Raw genomic sequence first — 19800 nt, forward strand, 5'->3', positions numbered from 1 at the left:
ATTAGTTTTCTAAGTGTGACGAAGTAAAATGAGTCAAATTTTACCAGCAAATACCGGGTATGTCTTTTGTCCCATTGTAAATTTCACTAAATCAAGAAAATTTTAGAACCTAGATGTTAAATGAATCATTTAATAATTTGTAAATTGAATGACTTAATGGTGTTTGTTAAGAGTGACGAAGGGATTAGAGCAATTGCTTTGACAAAATTGTTAAAAGTTGAAATCACTATATTACTTGCCTAATTGTTTAGTTACAACAAGTACACTTATCTGACTTAATTACTCCCCACTTCTATGCTTGTTTCCATTTCTGATCCTATTTCTACAAATTATAAAGACTTAATTTTAAAATACCTCTATTTAGACGTTAACATTCCTACGCAATGTCTATCTAAATGCAAAATTAAAAGAAAGCGGCAATATAAATTAGGAATAAGAAAGTGAAATAGCTACAATACAGCTATTTTAAATAAGATTTGACATTTATAAATTCTTGAAAAGACATTCTACGGATTATATTAATTAAAATAAAAGCAGCAGATTTTATTTTGTTATAATAAATACAGAAATAAGTGTAACTTCCTGCACATTTTTTAATCGTGTTCAAAAATAAATTTTTTCCACTGATTGTTCAGCATCAATTATTCATATTTACAGCCTCTCTTTAGGAATATAACATGAAAATATTAAATTAATATAAAGTGACTAAAATAAAGCAGGCCAGGAAAATTAATATACAATGCATGTTTTTTTTTAATTTCAAAAATATTAATGAAAGAGAATTGCAGCTCATTTTCAAGAAATTTTCTTTTCTTTGGTACATTCCAATAACAATTTTCACAGAAATAACCGCTATATTTTATAAAATATGTCGAGAAAATATTTTCAAATTCAATAAAAATTAAAAGAACAACTTTAGTTCTAAGTTAATAAACAATTCATAAAGGGAAAAATCATTTGCTCTTTTAAATAAACAATTTTAAATTGATGAAAATCATTTGCTAAAAAATGAATATCGGTTAAATTGAAAATCGTTTGCACTTTTGTAAATAAATGAATTCAAAATCGTTTGTCATAAACAGATAAAAAATAAAAATTCTTTCGTCCTCATAAAAAAGTAAATAAATGAAAAGTAGCTTGTCTTTATAAATAAGTGAATATAATGATACAAATTGTCTCAATTAATCTAATCCAAATTGAATTAACTAATCAATGTATTTTGATTTGTATTTTGCTTATGTTTTGTTGACATTACAAGACCTTTGTGTAAACTCTTTCTTAATTAGACATAATATAAAGCTTCCTATTCACCAGCTTTGAGTTATAAAGTATGAGCAGTTGCGACTGTTTTTTCTCGGATTCATTACCATGTGTAATAATGTGACATAATTTCCCTTTTAGAGAAGATTTGTTAGTGTAAACAAAAGAAAGCATAGGAGAAAAATAAATTAATTAGCCTTCATTTTTATATATTTGCAGTCGTATCTGATAGTTGACAAAACAAACTGAAAATCCAACAAAATAAATAAAAATTTTATATCAAGGCAGAGTAAAGTAAAATAATATTTTTTTTTTTTTTTTTACTTTCTCTTATATGTAGATAGTATAATAATCGTCAAAAAATTCGAACTCGAAATATTGACGAATCTCCCCGTTTTAGACCTCCTTGAGTTCTAAAAACACATTTTTAGTAAATGCCCGTCTAGCTAGAAGATTGAAATTTGTTATACGGTTTTTATACCAAATTTGCAGATTTCTATCATGTTTTGAGTAAAATGTGTTTAGAGGAAGTCCGTCTGCCCGGCTGTTTGAATATGCTAACACGATAATTACGATAAAAAGAAGAGAGCTAGACAGATACAATTCGGTACAGAGATTTACACCTGACAAATTTTGGCACAAATCCAATCAGGGGCTGACTATCTGACTTACTTTCAAAAGCATGTAAACGCGATAGTTCAAAAACACAGTGACTTAAATATATAAAATTTGGTGTGGGATTTTGTGACTACAAGTGCAGTTTTGTGTCAAATTTTTGTTTCAATTGGTTGAGAATAACATGTCTAAAATACAAATTTGATTCTTGAATATTATGAATGCATGCCAGGAATTAATCGTCAAATAACTCGCCAAGGATGCTATGACCGATTCAGTAAAAATGTTGAATTCACGCCAAAAGTTAATATTTCGTAACTGTTGTACGCCAATACCATGCAAGACATTTTCTGGCATGACAAGTGAATTAGAGAATATGCGAGAAAGTTTTGTGGAGACTACTCCCGCTGGTATAGCTTTTCAGTAACACGTGGATGATTGTTAAACGGAAAATTTAGACTGCAAGAAAAAGTTAGACAGCGGAAGAGTAAATACATAACTTTCACGATTAGTTATTTTATTAATAACTAACTGCCTTTGGCGACCAGCCGGTTCGCCAATCTTAATGTTCGTTAAAATTTTAATAATTAAATATTTTATGCAATTCCTACTTTAATAGCTTCTTCATCAAAATATTTTAAAACTTCAAATTTTGATAGTCATATAATTCACTCATAATATTATAAAGGTCTTCAGTCATAACGTAATATGTATCTTTCTAATTTTCTGTTAGCTCCCGTAGAATTTATACTATAAATTAAAGTGGAAAGGATTAATCTGCAATAATATAATAATATTTTTTACTGAAACAAAGTATTTTTTTGTAATATGATTACTGAAAACAGTCACTGAGCGTTTAAACTTTATGGGCACTAAAGAATATCTTTCTTAATTTATGCAATATTTCAAAATTTTGTCAACAAAATTTCTCAGATTCATCATGACTACTTAAGAAACAATGTATTTAAAACTATAAGCATATACAAAAAAATATATAACTAACATAAATACAATTTAATTATAAAATCATGCAACTAACCTAAAAATAATTTAAATCAAGTCCGCAATCAGTCACAACAATCAGAACACAATGCGCATGCATGAATTTTCAACGCCAGTTACGGTAACGCAAATGCGTGAATTTTTCTACTCCAGTTGGGGTAACGTTATGCAGATTAGACATTTGTAATTTCCTTTATTCTGTTTTATTTTAATTCAAAAGTACTTCAGAATGAATCTGAAACATGGATTAATTAACAATGTTTAATTTTAAATGCATAAAACATTAAGAAAATAAACAGAATCGTTTGAAATAATCCGCCGAAAAATGTTAACCCTAGCCTCATTACTGTTGGGAAAAAAAACTGAAATTAATAATTAAAATTCTAATTAAAAATTCCAAAAAAGGGACCCTAGGTGCACATTTCCGACCTAAAAGGTATACACGTACCAAATTTGGTAGCTGTAGGTCAAATGGTCTTTTCTGTAGAGTGCCAACACACACATTGAGCTTTATATATAAGTATAGATAGATAAAAGATTGTTTTAAATTAGATATTCGATTGAATACCAGTGCCTACGGAGGACTTAGTAATTGACTAATATGCAGAAATATCTTTCCCAATAACATACATTTACACTGAAATAAGCTATGAATAAATTGCGCCATACAAAGCCCATTCTGTTGCCTTCTTTACATGCTCCAGAAACTCAACAGTCAAAACTAATTTGTTTGTCACCAACTGCTGTTTATGTAACCTTAATTTTTTTTTCACACTTGTCATGGTTGTAGGGGCAAGAGGAAGCGCAGCTACGACATGGATCTCTCAAACCAAGTGGAAGAAGATTTCCCCCTGGACATCTTGCGAGAGGCCAGGCTTAAGTATCCCTCCAGCAGGCGAGAGGCCATCATGTATTCGCACCGATTTCCCGAGAGACTCTTCCGATTTCGAGCGAACGACCTGGAAAACAGGGATCTGCAAGGCAACGAAGACGTTTCCAAGTAAGTGTGCATGGAATCTTGAAAATAAATTATTCACCGTTTGAGGATTTTGTTGTTTTGCATGTTTCGCGTCTATCTTGTTGTTGTTGTTTCCTATGGCACTTGCCACGGACAAGTCCGCTGTTACGAAGACAGCAATTTAAGCCGGAGGGGGAGCATCTCTTGTTTTTATAGTAGCTCCAACTAGGGCCAAGAGTACGACTTTGCTACACACGCATCACGCATTCTCGCTTACACAACCCCTTTTTACAGGAGGGCACATTCACACATCTCACAGATAGAACAACGGAAGAACAACCATGCCCAAACCGGGACTCGAACCCAGGACGCCCAGATCACGGGGAAGAGCGTCTATCTTGAAATGATTGGGAATTCCACGGGTTGTTTTGTTTTTTTCATAATATGTGTACGAAATTAGACAAGCAAGATGAAGAAATTTAGTGAAATGACTTTTGAATTCACAATGCAGAATTATCATCGCATGACTGAAAAATATCTCGCTTTTCTCAGCATTGCAAAGATTATTCCTTTTTGATTTTTAAAAAAATACTCATGGAACAAGCTTGCCCTTTCTTATTCCATGTAAATATATTAAATAACGATACAAAACAGAAATTGATGCACTAGAGTTGTATTTTAACTTTCTCATATGCGAAGTATAAATGTATTGTAATGGTCAAAAATTTCGATCTCGAGAATTTAGGAAATATCCACTTTTTAGACCTCATCTGAGTTCGAATGACACATTTTTAAAATATGTTTGTCTGTCTGAGACAAAAATAACTCAAAAACGATTTGAGAAAGATGGATGAAATTTGATATACAGTTTTTACATTAAATTTGTATATTGTTGTCAAATTTTGAGCAAACTTCGTTCAGAGGAAGTCTGTCTGTCCATATGTTCGAATGTAAGTTAAAACGATAAAAGCAAAGAGAGTTGGATAAATAAAAATCGGTATACATATTTAACTTTTTTTTATACAGTGCAGATATCTCTTAAATTGTGAGTCAAATCTAGCGAGGAGTTCCCCGTCTGTCCATCTGTACTTTCAGAAACATGCAAGTGCCATAACTCAAAAACGCAGTTACTTAAATGTATCAAATTTGGTATGTAATTTTGTGATTACAAGGTTAGCTCTGTGTCTCATTTTTGTTTCAATCCGTTGTGGAAAACTATATCTAAAACAAATTCGATTTTCAGATCTTATTAACCGCCTCTCAGGGATTAATCGCCAAATAACTCGCCAAGGATCACACGATAGATGCAGTGAAAATGCTAAATTTATGCCAAATGTTAATGTTTCATATCTATTGTATGCCAAAGCGATGCAAAGCATTCTCTGTGATTACATCTTTATTAGTATATGAGAAAATTTTGTCGAGATTACACCCGCTGGATTTTTTTTAACAATGCAAATACATTACATTCGGATCTTTACAACATTTACTTTAATGTAAACTTTTTATAATCCAGCATTGCACAAAATTCTAGTTTCTTCTCGATTCTCTTTCGAGGCAGCGCATCACTTTATAATGTAACCCTACCATTTTGGTCTTAATTGCAATGACTAGGCAAACTATATATCTAATGTTGGATTGATCTTAATCATTTATCAAATTATATTTCAGGATATCGTGCGGTTAAAATTTTTATTAAATCTAGAATCAGATATTATTTTTCTCCACCATCTAAATCTTTATACAGATTCTTTCTACAGATGTATCTTTACTAATAAGGTTACTAATGGACTAATAAAACTATTGATGGACAACTCATTAATATGTCTATTATAATTTAAGTTTAAGGAAAATCATATGTGACAAAAATTTAGTATTTAGAATATTTATTCTCTGTAAGATCATCTAAGTTGTCTTGTCTTAATGAACACGCCAGACTGTCCGATGTGAAAGAATTCAATTTTAAATTAAAATTAGTTCTTTAGTTAAAAAAAAAAAAGAGATTGTATATTTAACACTTCTTCTCTACAATGTTCACTTCTCCAAGTCAACAACAGAGAAAGTAAACTATTTTATACATAAATTATTAAATTATCAGAAAATAAACTGAAATCAAATAAAATGTAAGCATTGTAAATATGATTCAATATAACATGCTAAATTTTGTATTGACTCATGTATCAAAGTTCATCAAACACGGACCATAAGTTTTTGGACTTTTAATCATAGATTAAAAGTCCAAAATTTGATTTTAATCACTCTATTCTATTATTTGTCACAGACATTCGAAACTTGAATATAATTTCTATCTAACGGTTTGAATAAATGTAATCCTGAAGCCATCATTTTGCTTAATTATAACATTTGATTTAATATTACATTCTGGATTTAACTATAAATAACACTGATTAATGCTATATTAAGTAAATTCTGATAATTAATTCCAGTCCTTAATTCAAAATGGTGATAATTTGACCTTTCAATTTTCGAATTTATTTAACGACCTTATTGGATAACATCCTTTATGCAATATTAATTACCTTTTCGATCCATATAAGATTGTAATGAACATCTGAAATACATAAGAATATTATCCTTTGATTCAAGTATTACTTCGACTTAATTACAAATTTAAATATCAAATTCTCTATAGTCCTATATACCGGGTGTCCCATAAATTTGTAAATACTTTAAAAATTCATAAAAATTGAAGGACTGGGTATATTTGAATGCGGTTTGCGAAACTATTATTCTCATGAAGGGGGATTTTTTTGATACAGAAAAAAAAATTCAAAAATGTGTCAATAGAGGGCGCTGCACACAAGCAAATCAGTGGAAATATGCAAATTAAAGTCTTATGAAAGGCAGAGTGAGCGATTGACACATCATTTCTAAAGGGTTGCATTAGGTTTGTATTAAGATGTTGACACTGGTGAATAAAGCACTATTGGTAAAGTTGTTTTATGTCAGCAACGAATCGGCGGCTGAAGCCTTACGAAAGTTTAGGACCCAGAAAAGATTGAAGAAAGGTTCAGGTCCGATCACTCCTGCTGGACTTGTTTCCCTAGTACGCCGTTTCGAAGAAACTGGAAGTTTGTGTCATCGGCCAAGCAGTGGTGCACCTCGTTTAACAACAGTCCGTACTCCCGATGTCTCTTCGCAAATGGACACGCTAAGGGAACAGTCTACAAGTGCAGTCAGTAGCGCACGAGAAGTGGCACGAATAACTGGTATACCAAAGACTTCGGTGTACCGTATCCTTCATGGTGTATTGCAATTGTATCCATACAAATTGCAATCGCTACATCAGCTCTTACCAAATGATACAGCTTAAGAGATTGGAATTCTCAAATTGGGCTTTGGCGAAAATTGAAGATGATCCGCGATGGTTGTTGAAAATATTGTGGACAGATGAGGCTCATTTTGCTTTGCATGGAGCAGTTAATACCCATAACTGTAGAATATGGGCACATGAGAATCCACATGCTTACACTGAGAAGCCCCTGCATTCACCACGGGTTACTGTTTGGTGTGATTTCGCTGCATCCATTATTGTAGGCCCTTTTTTTCTTTGAAAAGCCCTGTAAAAAAGCAGGATGGAAGACATGTTCAGTTAATGGAACAAGTTACTTGGAAATGTTACAGAAAGAAGTGACACCGTCCTTATTGGAACACGATGCCCTTGACACAGTGACATTCATGCAAGACGGGGCACCTCCTCACATCGACACCGAAGTGAAGGCATTTTTGAGAAGAACTTTTACTGAAGAACGGATAATCAGCCGTCACTTTACACATGAATGGCCCCCACGCTCACCAGATTTAACACCCCTTGATTTTTGGCAATGCTGTTACCTTAAGTCTCGGGTGTACCGCCATAGGCCAACTTAGTGCAGCTAAAGGAAGCCATTCGCTACGAAATCTCATGCATTCATCCGGATATGCTGTATGATTCAGTTACCCGTGTTGTCTCCCGCTTCCAAACTGTTATTTGTGGTGATGGCGGACACATAGAACAAGTACTGTAGTACTGGTGTGATATGCATGTAAACAATTGCTTGCATGCAAATAAAAGTATTTTTCCCGTAGAATTGTATGTTTTGCTTGTGTTTAGCGCCCTCTATCGACAATTTTTTGAACTATTTCTTTTTTTTTTTTTTTTTTTTTTTTGTATGAGAAAAAATCCTCCTTCATGAGAATAACAGTTTCGCAAACCGCATTAAAATATACTCATTCCTTTAATTTTTATGAATTTTTAAAGTATTTACAAATTTATGGGACACCCGGTATATATATATGTTAGGCACATAACCGTAGGCGAAAAGATTGATTGGAATTTTTTTATTATTCATTTATTTAAAATGAAAAAGATCACGCACAGAGGAACTTCTATATATCGCACTTGATTACTTCTGGGGAAAATTTGATAAATAGAAATTTTTACTATACAGAAATGCATAATGTAAATTTTAATTGTTTTTTACTACACAACTAACATAGTTAATTTTTAGAGTAAAAGAATTAAACATTCAAATAAATTTGTTTCAAAAATATACAAACGATGTTTTTTTAAAACTGCTGATACCCTAATTGTTGGGATTTCAGACTGTTTTTTTTTTGTTTTTTTTTTTCTGCGGCTTTATTTCTTAATCCCACTTCCTGACCCTTTATTAAGCAAAAGAACAAAATCTTTATTCCAAATTAGGAAGAGAATTCAAAGCACAGAGGCTAAAAATAACGTTAGGATTCATTGGCAAGTGTTCATTGCTTTTTTTGTAAATGACGTAATAATATTTTTAAAAATTCTATAATAATCAGACTCGATGAAATATTTTTTTTCTCATAATGAATTTATAATCCTTATAGACATAAATATGAATTATGTCTATAAGGATTATAGACATAATTCATATTTAATATTAATAATTCATATTATGCCTATAAGGATTATAGACATAATCTTATGAACATAAATGATGGGTGCTTTTTGACAGCAAATGGTATTCTCACTTTTCATTATGCAAATTTTTTTATCCAATACACGATTTAATTTTTACTTTCTCGTATACGTAGTGTAAAGAAAGTATAGTAAGCGTCAAAAAAATTCGAACTCGAGATTTTGAAGAATATCCACGTTATAGATTTCCCTCAATTCATAAAACACATTTTTGGAAAACGTCCGTTAGTCTGTCCGTGACAAAGATAACTCAAAAATACTTTGAGCTAGCCAGTTGAAATTTGGTATATGGTACTTATACAAAAATAGTAAATTTCTATCAAATTTTTGTGTGAAATCTGTTTAGTGGAAATCTGTTTACTATCCGAATGTTCGAATATAAGTTAACACGATAATTACAAAACGAAGAGAGCTAGATAGATGAAATTCGGTATACAGATTTAACATCTATACTGTAGACAGCTGTAAAAATTTGAACCAAATCCAACAAGGGGTTGACCGTCTGTCGGATTGTACATTCAAAAGTATGCAAACGATATAATTCAAAAACGCAGTGATTTAAATATATCAAATTTTGTATGGGATTTTTTTATTACAAATGCAATTTTGTGACAATTTTTTTTCAATAAGTTGAGAAAAATGTGTCTGAAAACACAAATTCGATTTTTGGATACTATTATCGCATGCTAGGGAATTAATCACCAAATAATTCACCACGGATGACGCGATAAATTCAATAAAAATTCAAAATGCTAGCCAAAAGTAAATATTTCGTAACTATTGTATGCCAATGCCATATGAGGCGTGACAAATTTATTAGACAGTATGCGAGAACGTTTTAGGGAGACCACTGCCGCTGGTTTAAATTCAAGATACTTGAAAAACTTTCAATCTATAGAGATTTTTGATTTACGGAACTTCAATAATACAGGGATTTTGCTGTAGTTGATATTTATATATATATATATATATATATATATATATATATATATATATATATATATATATATATATTTCTTTTTCATTTGTGCGAAATAAACAAAACTAATCAAATAAACACGAGTTGTATTTGAATGAAATACTGAATAATCAGCAAATTTACCTGGGAGAAATATTGTATTCTTTAATTATTCTCAGGAGGAAAGAATTCCAACTATAACTATCCTTTCCTTTTTTTTTCAAATTGGTGTTAGTTTTCCCATTTTAACTAATCGTTGGCCAATCGGAAGAATGTTAGTTCTATTTTCAGCTTTTTTCTTTCTCCCCCCCCCCCTTTCCCTCCTCACTTTTTTTCCAACTTGAAACTAAAAAGCTGTGATTGCAAAAATGTTGGCAGCAGATTTTTTTTTTTTTTTTTTTTTCCTTAAACAAGACGATTGCTTAACAAAAACATACTATGGAACGCGTAATCAGAATGTAATAAAAAGAAGAGCCTGCGTTCAATTTTCGAACCACATCGTTCAACAAAGAAAGGGAGAAAGAGAAACAACCTATATAATTGGAAAAATAAAGTGAACCTTGCGAATATGCAATTTCGAACGAATATGACACTTACACGATCTCCTTCTTCTTGATTCGATATCATTAATCCAATTCCACAGTTAAACATTCTTTATCTCTTTTTCGTTCAGTCGGAATTGAAGATGACACTTACACGATCTCCTTCTTCTTGATTCGATATCATTAATCCAATTCCACAGTTAAACCTTCTTTATCTCTTTTTCGTTCAGTCGGAATTGAAGATAGACATAATCAACAACGATTGTCAAAATATTTTTCTCCTTTAAAAATCTGGAGATCAAAACAAAACTTACCAAGCATGAGGAGTCGAAAACAGAATAAGCCACAACGAATATTGCGAAATTAAATTATGAATCTGATTGCAGTTCTAATTTATTAAAAACATCTTTATTTGCACTTCGCGCTTCTTCGATTTTTGTTTTGTCTAGGGCAGTTTTATCTTCTTTTGATCCTGGATGGAGCGCTTATTCATTAAACGAAACTGCTAAACATTTGCACATCAGCCTTCCTTTTTTCATAATAAATTTGAAAAATAAAATGTATTTAACTTGTACAATATTATGTTCATTGATTATTTAGATATAATATACAAAATAACTAGCAACTCCCCAGAAAAAAAAATATTCTCCTAGCTCGAACGACTGTTTCAAATTTGCTTAGTTTTATTTCATATAAAAGTTCGTGACTCAAACATATCATTAATGATCGCCTGTCACACAATACAAAAATCACAACAAAGTCCCTGAGTTTCGACAATTTCGCTAATTTATATTTGAAAGCCCGCAATCTCTAAATATATCATCACTAGCCACCTGCCCTCGTCAGTTTGGCGTTTAATCGCAAAATAAAACTCTCGTACAGCCCCAGCTTCAACAGTTAAGCCAGTTTTATTCGCCATTTTACATACATAGCTAACTAATTAAATGCTCAAAATATTTTTTCATGAAAGTATAATTTAAAATCATCCTTAGAATAATTTATTTGGTATAATAAGATGAAACTCGTCAAAGTTAGTGAACGCTACCATATAAATACTATAAATACTGTGGGAGCAACTGGTCACTAAAAGCGGCTAATTGTTGCTTAAAATACATATCAATAAAAATTATTTTTCTTTTAGCACAATTTAAATGTCTAATTAGTTTTTCTTTATAAAAATATCAAATTTGTTTATATTTATTATAGTGATAAGTTTCTTTACTTTGGGCCATCAAGTATTCACCGCAGCGATCTTACTTTCAATCTCAAGATTTTTTTTAATATACAAATAAAATCATGTGTTTTTTTTTTATGTATTATTCCTACTTCAATTATTTTTGTATTACTTATTATTAAAAGCACACAAAATTGTACTCAAGTAACAACAAATCATTTTTTCGTGGCTAACAAGAATTGTTTCTACCCAACTATTGAAAACACCATATTTTTATCAAAATACATGAATAATGATTCAGGTTTTTTGATTAAGATCTATTCGATCCGATTTTATGAGGTGTTTCTTTTTACGCGATCAGTTACGATCCTAAGACAATTCTCTTATATTTATATATCCTTTCACAGAATACAAGTCCATGTCAGGACATAAAATTCGATAGACAAATAACAAATACCGTGAAAGGTGGTAGTTATGTTTCCTACATGGGCTGTAAAATATTGTAGATGTAGAAAAGAATATGAATAATTGATAAAGTAGTAGCAATGGCTTGTTACACTGTATTATTTAATAAGAAAAAAGGTATTCTATAACCCAAGTAAAAGGAACTTAAGGTTATTTATTTTAATTTAATTATGATTAATTCCACGCTAATGAAGAAAAATTGGTTATTTTAAGATAAAATATCAAAGAGCAAAGTTTATTCAAAGATCATTTATAGTCTATATCTGAAAGGAAAGTAAAAACTCAAAATACAGGCGAATTTTCGAAACTAAGTTGCTTGGTTAAATTCTTGAAAGCCGAATTTGTCTTAACTTTTTAACTATTTTTCTTTTCTGTCTACATTATAGAGATATAAATACTACTTTAAATGTTATTCGTATATAATAAATGCTTAAAATGTTTATGGGTAGATTCCAGATAATTCTAGCATAGAAATTTAATATTTATGAATATTTAATCAAACTTATAAGTTTAATGCTTGCGTACACAGTAGTTAATGGGTTATAATACACTCCTCCTATTTATTTATTTTTTTAATACAGCAAACGAATTTGTTGCTTATTTATTAAAACATTTAACTGCCTGAAAGATAATAATCAATACAAACGATTTTTATATTTATTCTGTATAGTTCATGATATTGCAGGATTTCATTTGCATTCTAATTCATGGATGGCCGAATGCAGTACAGAATACATGAACAAAAAAGTAATTGAATTAAGTTAAACGAATCTGTTAGTAATATAATATAAATTGCGAAAAATATGCGAATAACATTGATTATTGAATCCGAACATCTTTTCAGCATTGTTTTCTTTCTTTTTATTGATAAAATTTAAAGCCAAATATAGTTGTATGGCACAGAAAGTTTATTCGTTCTGCATTACTATAATGCATCAATGTATTACTATTATACTCGATGCATTACTGTAAAGCATTGAGAAAAAAAATATTAAAATCTGACTTAAAATATATTGTTTTATCTAAATAACATTCTGATGAATTTAATGATAGTAAGTTTTATGGCAGACGATAAACAAATATTCTCCAAACAAAAAAAAAAAAAAAAATTAAACATTTTCAAATAATTTTTATCTTGATTATATTTTAAAATTGATGTATAATTCTTTATTAGTTAATAAATGTTAATTAATAATGCTAGTTAATGAAATTAAAATACATTCTTATAGCATATTTCAAAAACCCAAAACGTTCTGTTTTTTTTTTTTTTTGGTTAAAATTCCTATTTTGCCTTGTTTAAAAAAAAAATCGCTTTATAAATAAAATATTTTATTGCATCAGAATAACCCAATAAGATTAATTTTTAAATTTTATTTCTTTCAAGTCAAATACGAGGAATTCAATCTTATCTATTATTCTATTCCTCGTTTTTATAAATTAATTCACATTTCCATTTTGAAAAAATAACAAATATTCTGCATCGAGTGTCAACCGAACATTGGTAAATTCATAAATGTGATGATGCCATAGTTTAAAACTGAAATGATATTACAATGAAAAGCATCCTAAGCAAAATTAACCGAATTTCTCTGTCAGTTCATGAAACACATCGTTTTTGAGAAGCTCGCTGAAAAGACTAAAACCCCTTTTATGCAGAGTAATTCAATTAATTCTAACGCTTAATATTAGGTTCCAGCTATGACAAAAAACAGAATTCTGCAAATACGCGAAATAGAATAAAACACCCATTCAGTAATTCTTCTAACGAAATATAAATGAGTCAAACATTAAAGTAATTTGCTGTAATTAATGTGTTTTTATTTAATCATCTAAAAACATTAACGGAATCTTTATTAGGTCAAGTTTGCAACGCTATTTGGTTCAACTTGATAATTGAATGATAGAATGCCCTGATGAATTAGCTACTTCAATAAAGGTTTAATTGTAATGCTGCCATATTTCAGTAAATATTTACCTTAATTTCATTTCATTAAAATAGTTTTGCTTATTTAATTATCTTGCCATAATGGTCACAAATTAGAAAATTGGCAAAGTTATAATTCTTTTTGTATTTAACGTCATGAAAAAAAAACATATTTAAAAAAAATTATAAAGTATACTGTCATCTGTCTTGGCGAATTACAGTGTACAAGGCCAGCATTTACTTTGATGAATTGTATATAAAAACAAATGAAACACATGAAACAAATTTAAAATTTTAGTACAAAGGTCACATTTTGAAATTCATTTTTAAAACTTGTTCCACATACACAAAAGCAAACCGATACAGTTAACCAACTGTCAAATTGGGTCCAAAATTTAGTAGAAGTATTCAGTTTAATTAATAAAACTATTTGCCAAACTTTATCTCATTTAACCCATTGTATTTTTTTGAATTATCGTATTCACATTACGCATGAATAGATAGATATCAATAAATAGCAAAACAACTGTTGGATTTTCGCCGAAATTGGACACACATCTACAATTCTAGCAATAAAAATGTACATCAAATTTCATTCATCTAACTTTATCGTTTCGAACACAAGGCTCGAAAATGATACAAGAATAATTTTTAATGGGCTTTTTTGAATTTCAGGGTGACCTACAATGTGAAGTTTCATTAAAATTTCGAGGTCAAATTTTTTGATGATCACAATATTTTCCATGTTTTTTATATTAAGCATATGAGAAAATGAAACTGAATTCATTCACATAAAAATGAAAATCGCGATATTTCTCGAAAATGGAGGGTTTCAGGTTCGAGACCTGGTTCCAGCAAAGAACCGTCGTGTAAGCGGATCTGGTGCATGTTAAATCCGTCGGGGCCATACTTCCTCGTGCTGGTATTTTGTACCAGCTCAGGTGTCGTCCTCGTTATCTGACTGCGGTTCAAAATTACGAGGTCCGTCCCAAAATATCCCCTAGGGTTGCTTTAAAACGGGACGTTAATATAACTAAACTAAATTCGAAAATGAAGGAAGGCGGAATGGGGGGGGCAGATAGGTAATTATTGATAAGAATAGCTAGGAGTCATATAAAATAAAAATTGGTTGATAAGTATACTGGTTGGTTCTTTAGATTTTGCTCATAATCTTAAAATTTTATAATCAGGAGATACACAAAAAGTTTTCGAATACTTACCGTTCCAATTAGCAACAAATGGCTTTCTATAATATAGAAGTTTGATGATCTTCCCAAATTCATCCCCTCTCCCCCTCCCTCATGAATGTTGCATTAGCAGATTTCCTAAGGACAACCTCCTAAACATACATTTAAAGATAAAACTGTCAACGGGAATATTAAAGGTAAAGAAAATCTAAAACTACAATTTTTCCGGAGATAATTATTATAATAATTCCGGAGAAAACGTCTACTGTACAACGAATTGAAATTGTTTCCAATAGTATTTACTATTCCAAATGTTTGAAATAGAAAAATTAAAGTCTTTAAAAAAGTTGTTGTTTACATTTTACAACATTTCGTCCGGTTAAAATTCAAATCTTTATAAATTCCTGATATATCACCATTTGAAATCTTTCACTGTCTTTTTATGAAATCGTTTGCACTCTTCTATGAAAAATATTTTGCATACATCGATTTACAGAACTTCAATTTGAAAATAAACACCCAGGAACAAAAGTTTGAATTTAATTTCAAATTTGGAATTCTCTAAAAGCTAGAGAAAAAATACATATCTATTAAGCGCATTTTTTTTTTTTTTTTAATACGAGGTCTAAAAAACGTTATAACTCCTCAGTGAAATTAGTATTATTTCTATTAGTATTACTAAAGCTTTAGAGACAAAGATATTCTAATGTCACAACTGAGATTTGAAGATTACTGACTAGTCTGTTATATCATTCGACACATTTTAAGATACAAATTTCCACAAGGGGGGGGGGGAGAAAAACTAATTGCTCGAACTTTAATTCTATAGTAAGAAATAAAATATGCCCAGAAATACTGCAAAATAGTTTATTTTTTATTTTATTTATTTAGATAATACTTTAAATTTGAAATTAAGGTTTCATTTAAAAAAAAAGTCTTTCCACAAAATAGAACAAAATGTGCCAGTATGTTTAAAAAATGTAGGGATGTACAATAAATAAAAAGCAAAAAGAATTCATTAATATAGAAAATACAGGAATAGTAGTGAAAATAAAATGCATCAAACAACATTTTGCTAAAACATCTGCTTCGAAAAATAACTCGTATTTTATATAACTATTTTACTAAATTATTATTTTTCAAATATTATATATTATTTGGCAGCCTAATTTCAATCTAAAGTTATTTCTTTTCATAATTTTAGTTCCCAAAATTTTAATCATCTTTTATACTAATCCATAACGAAATTACTCGAATTTAAAATTACATATTTAATATTCTCCCATTTTCTTATAGCAAAAATTAAAAAACAATTAAAATTGAGCAGCGACTCACATTTTTAAATTTATTTTATGCGGAAAATAATAACACTTCTCTTAATATTTTACACATGACTATATTGGTTCTTTCTAATGTCATTTGTACGCTACTTTTTAATACAATACTGGTGTAGATGAAAAACTTAAGAAAGCAACTCCTATATGTGTGTAGGCATAATAATTTCTTTAACTTAATCTATGTTTCTAAATATTATTTCTTAATTACTCTACTTTCTGCTCCACTGTAACTTTAATTTCTAAGCTATGCAGATTTTGATTTTTTCCATAGAACCAAAGCACCATGATGGCAAATTCCATTCAAAAATTATATCAGTTCGAAATACGTCCTCGCGGTCTCTTTTTCCTTCACACTCAGTATGTGACGCTGTACTCGTCATGGTTTTTTATAAAGGAAGTTTGAAAATACATAAAAATTGGACTGTTTCCTTAAAATTATTTAGAATAAAGACCGTCAAAAATCTTTACATGTGTATTTTGTATCAAAATGTTTCACTCTTTAGGTTACAAAAAAAAAAAAAAAGCAATTTCCCTTTATGGCATTCACACTTTCTTCCATTGTAGGGTGAAATTATTAAACCTACAAGATTTTACACAAAATATTTCTATCAAAATGGTTCTGGCTTTTTCAATAATTTATTTAACACACTTTTCTTTTCTTTTCAGGTGAAGAATTGTTTATTGAAGATTAAATTTATGTACCCTTTGTAATCACTGTTTTCATCCTCTCTAAAATTTTCCATGATAACCCATGTTAATACAGTCATCATATATATTTTTTAAATACACTTTTGTTATTTTTAGTAATCTAGAACTTGTGTGATAATTAAGTGTATGTAGAAAATAATGAATGCTGATCCTCATCTATTCTTAATTTACATTTGCTTCGTGTTTTGAATTAGAATAAAATTATATTTCCTCTGTATCAAAATGCCTGATATTGTTCTGTCGTAATTTTCTATACTAACTATTATCTAACATAAATTGAGCAGTCATAATAAAAACTTCAACATATCTAAATATTAAATCTAACAACCTAATTAAACATTGAATTTGAAATATTAGCACATCTATAAAGTTTAATTAATGCATTTAACTATGTTATGGATTGTTTCAATGCCACATATAATTATTCAGTTAAATGGTCAACATCTGTAGGCCTAAATAACGAGACAGTACAGAAAACCATCAGCAACCTGATTACAGTAAAATGTCATGTATATTTTTATACATCTTTAAACTGCAGAAAGAGTAGGAATTAAACTTTTATATATTGAATTGCATTATAGAAGATCTCAATAATCAGTACCTAAAATTAAATTCTGACCATAAGAATTACTTTTAAATACATTACAATGAAATTCAAAACTGTTAATTGGGTAAAACAATATACCACAAAGTTTATTTTGTATATCAAGTTGAATTGGTAAGGTTCATATTCTAATAACTAGTTGCTCAAATTAAACTCAAATATATAATAATATATATGTAATCAAATTTCTTCTAATATTTAGCATAAACTTTGCTTAAAGTCATCAGATTAATGACAAACAAAAACTACATACAAAAATAAAATAAATTCCTTTTGAAATAATATACTATTTAATTTACATGCAAAAAGAGGATTCCATGATATGTAACATTTGTAGCTGCATCATTTTTAGTAGAACAGAATAACTGCTGCTAACATATGTAAATTAGTTAATATTTTGTTAAATGAATACATTACATTACTTCAAAAAAAATGTGTAAATGTTTTGTTTTTTTAAATTTTGAACTGATAAATATTACTTTAAATATATCTAAATCCTATTCAGTTTTTTAGCACTACAAACTCATATAATCCATAGCAAGCATTACACAATCAATTCAAATTGTCACCACCTGCATTAAATATCTTTTACAAACAAAAAAAAAATTATATAACTGTATTTATTGCTTCTTATTCACTTTTAACATCAAAATCTTTTTCTCTAATTCAACTTCTGTTGTTTATATAAAATAAGTAATGACTTTTTGAAAACACATAAAGAGAAATGTAAAACAATCAAATTTAACACCCCACTTGTACTATAAATCTGCTTCAATTATTATGTTATTTTCTATACAATTTTAATCAAATCTTTTATTAAAATGACTCAAGAATACTTTCTACTTAATTCCATACCTTTAAAAGTAATGAAAACTTTACCACTTCCAATCAAGTTTTTATACAACTATGAAGAAATCCAATTAAGTTGCTGTTAAAGTTTTAAGTTGTATTGTGCAACATAGCAAAACATAAAAAATATCATCATTGGTCCTAAAAATTAATATGCTTCTATTCAAAGAAAAAAATATTAACTTTAGAAGAATTATTGTGTAAATACCAAATATTTTAAAACAAATTAATAATAAAAAGGTTCTTTAAACAAATTATAGTTTACTTACATTAATATCAGAATCTATCCACATGTCAGACATAAAAACAATTTCTCATTAAATTGTGACGAAGTGTAGAAGGGAGCAATCTGTGCCCAAAGGCATCAAGGTTTGACATTTGATATGGCCCATCGATTCAACCTAGTTCATCTAATTGCTTATATTTTTTCACATATGTGCTTTTAATATCAGACTTCTTAAACTAGCTTTTGACATATTTTTATATTTCAACAAATAATAACTTTGTATGGATAGTAAAATTAGTAAAATTTCACATATATATATATATATATATATATGACAAAAATCTAAGAATATAACAGAATAAATAAATTACTAAATATTATAAAAACATCAGATGTATACAAAATAATCTAAAAGTACAAATAAAATTTGAAAAAAAGTGAGTATTTATACATTTTGTTGATAATAATAATAAAAAATTATATGAATGAAATAGAGAAAATAAATAGTTATTAAACCTGAATAGAAATAGATCGATGTACATAAATTTATAGTTTATTTTTTTAATAAAACTTACTTTTATTGACAAAGCAACAACAGGAATATTTCTTAAGTATTATGGCATGATTCTTATTACAATTTAATAAATCCCAATCTGCTGCATTTGATTGCAATAAGTTATTCCTCACAAGATTGCAATTTAATAAATCCCAATCTGCTGCATCTGATTGCAATAAGTTATTCCTCACAAGATTGCAATTTAATAAATCCCAATCTGCTGCATTTAATTACATAACAAGCTATTTCTCACAAATTCATAAAGCTAAATCTAACACTTAAAAGGCTTCATATCATTCCACAAATATTTAATTCTCCTTACTATTAATGTGAAAAAAAAAATGAGTATACGCCATTTATAAGTGAAGTTTCATATAATTTTGCCAATTAAATTATCATATTTACAATTTTTTTAAAAAGTCAATGGTAAAGTATAACTAAATCTATAATTTTAGAAATAAATTTTCAAAATAAATAA

General features: G+C 29.1%; 1 protein-coding gene across 2 annotated transcripts in view; it reads left to right on the plus strand.

Annotated features, from left to right (window-relative positions):
* LOC129972599 (uncharacterized) overlaps positions 1-17294 on the plus strand; it is a 151592-nt gene extending 134298 nt beyond the window's left edge. For both annotated transcript variants that reach the window (XM_056086796.1, XM_056086797.1), the window contains exons 3-4: positions 3668-3877; positions 17046-17294. In XM_056086796.1, coding sequence (XP_055942771.1) covers positions 3668-3877; positions 17046-17049 — 214 coding nt within the window. In that variant the 3' untranslated portion in view covers positions 17050-17294. The remainder of the gene's footprint in view (positions 1-3667; positions 3878-17045) is intronic.
* Positions 17295-19800: the final 2506 nt, after the last annotated feature.

The sequence above is a fragment of the Argiope bruennichi genome, chromosome 6 (genome assembly GCF_947563725.1).
Source record: "Argiope bruennichi chromosome 6, qqArgBrue1.1, whole genome shotgun sequence".
NCBI classification, from domain to species: domain Eukaryota; kingdom Metazoa; phylum Arthropoda; class Arachnida; order Araneae; family Araneidae; genus Argiope; species Argiope bruennichi.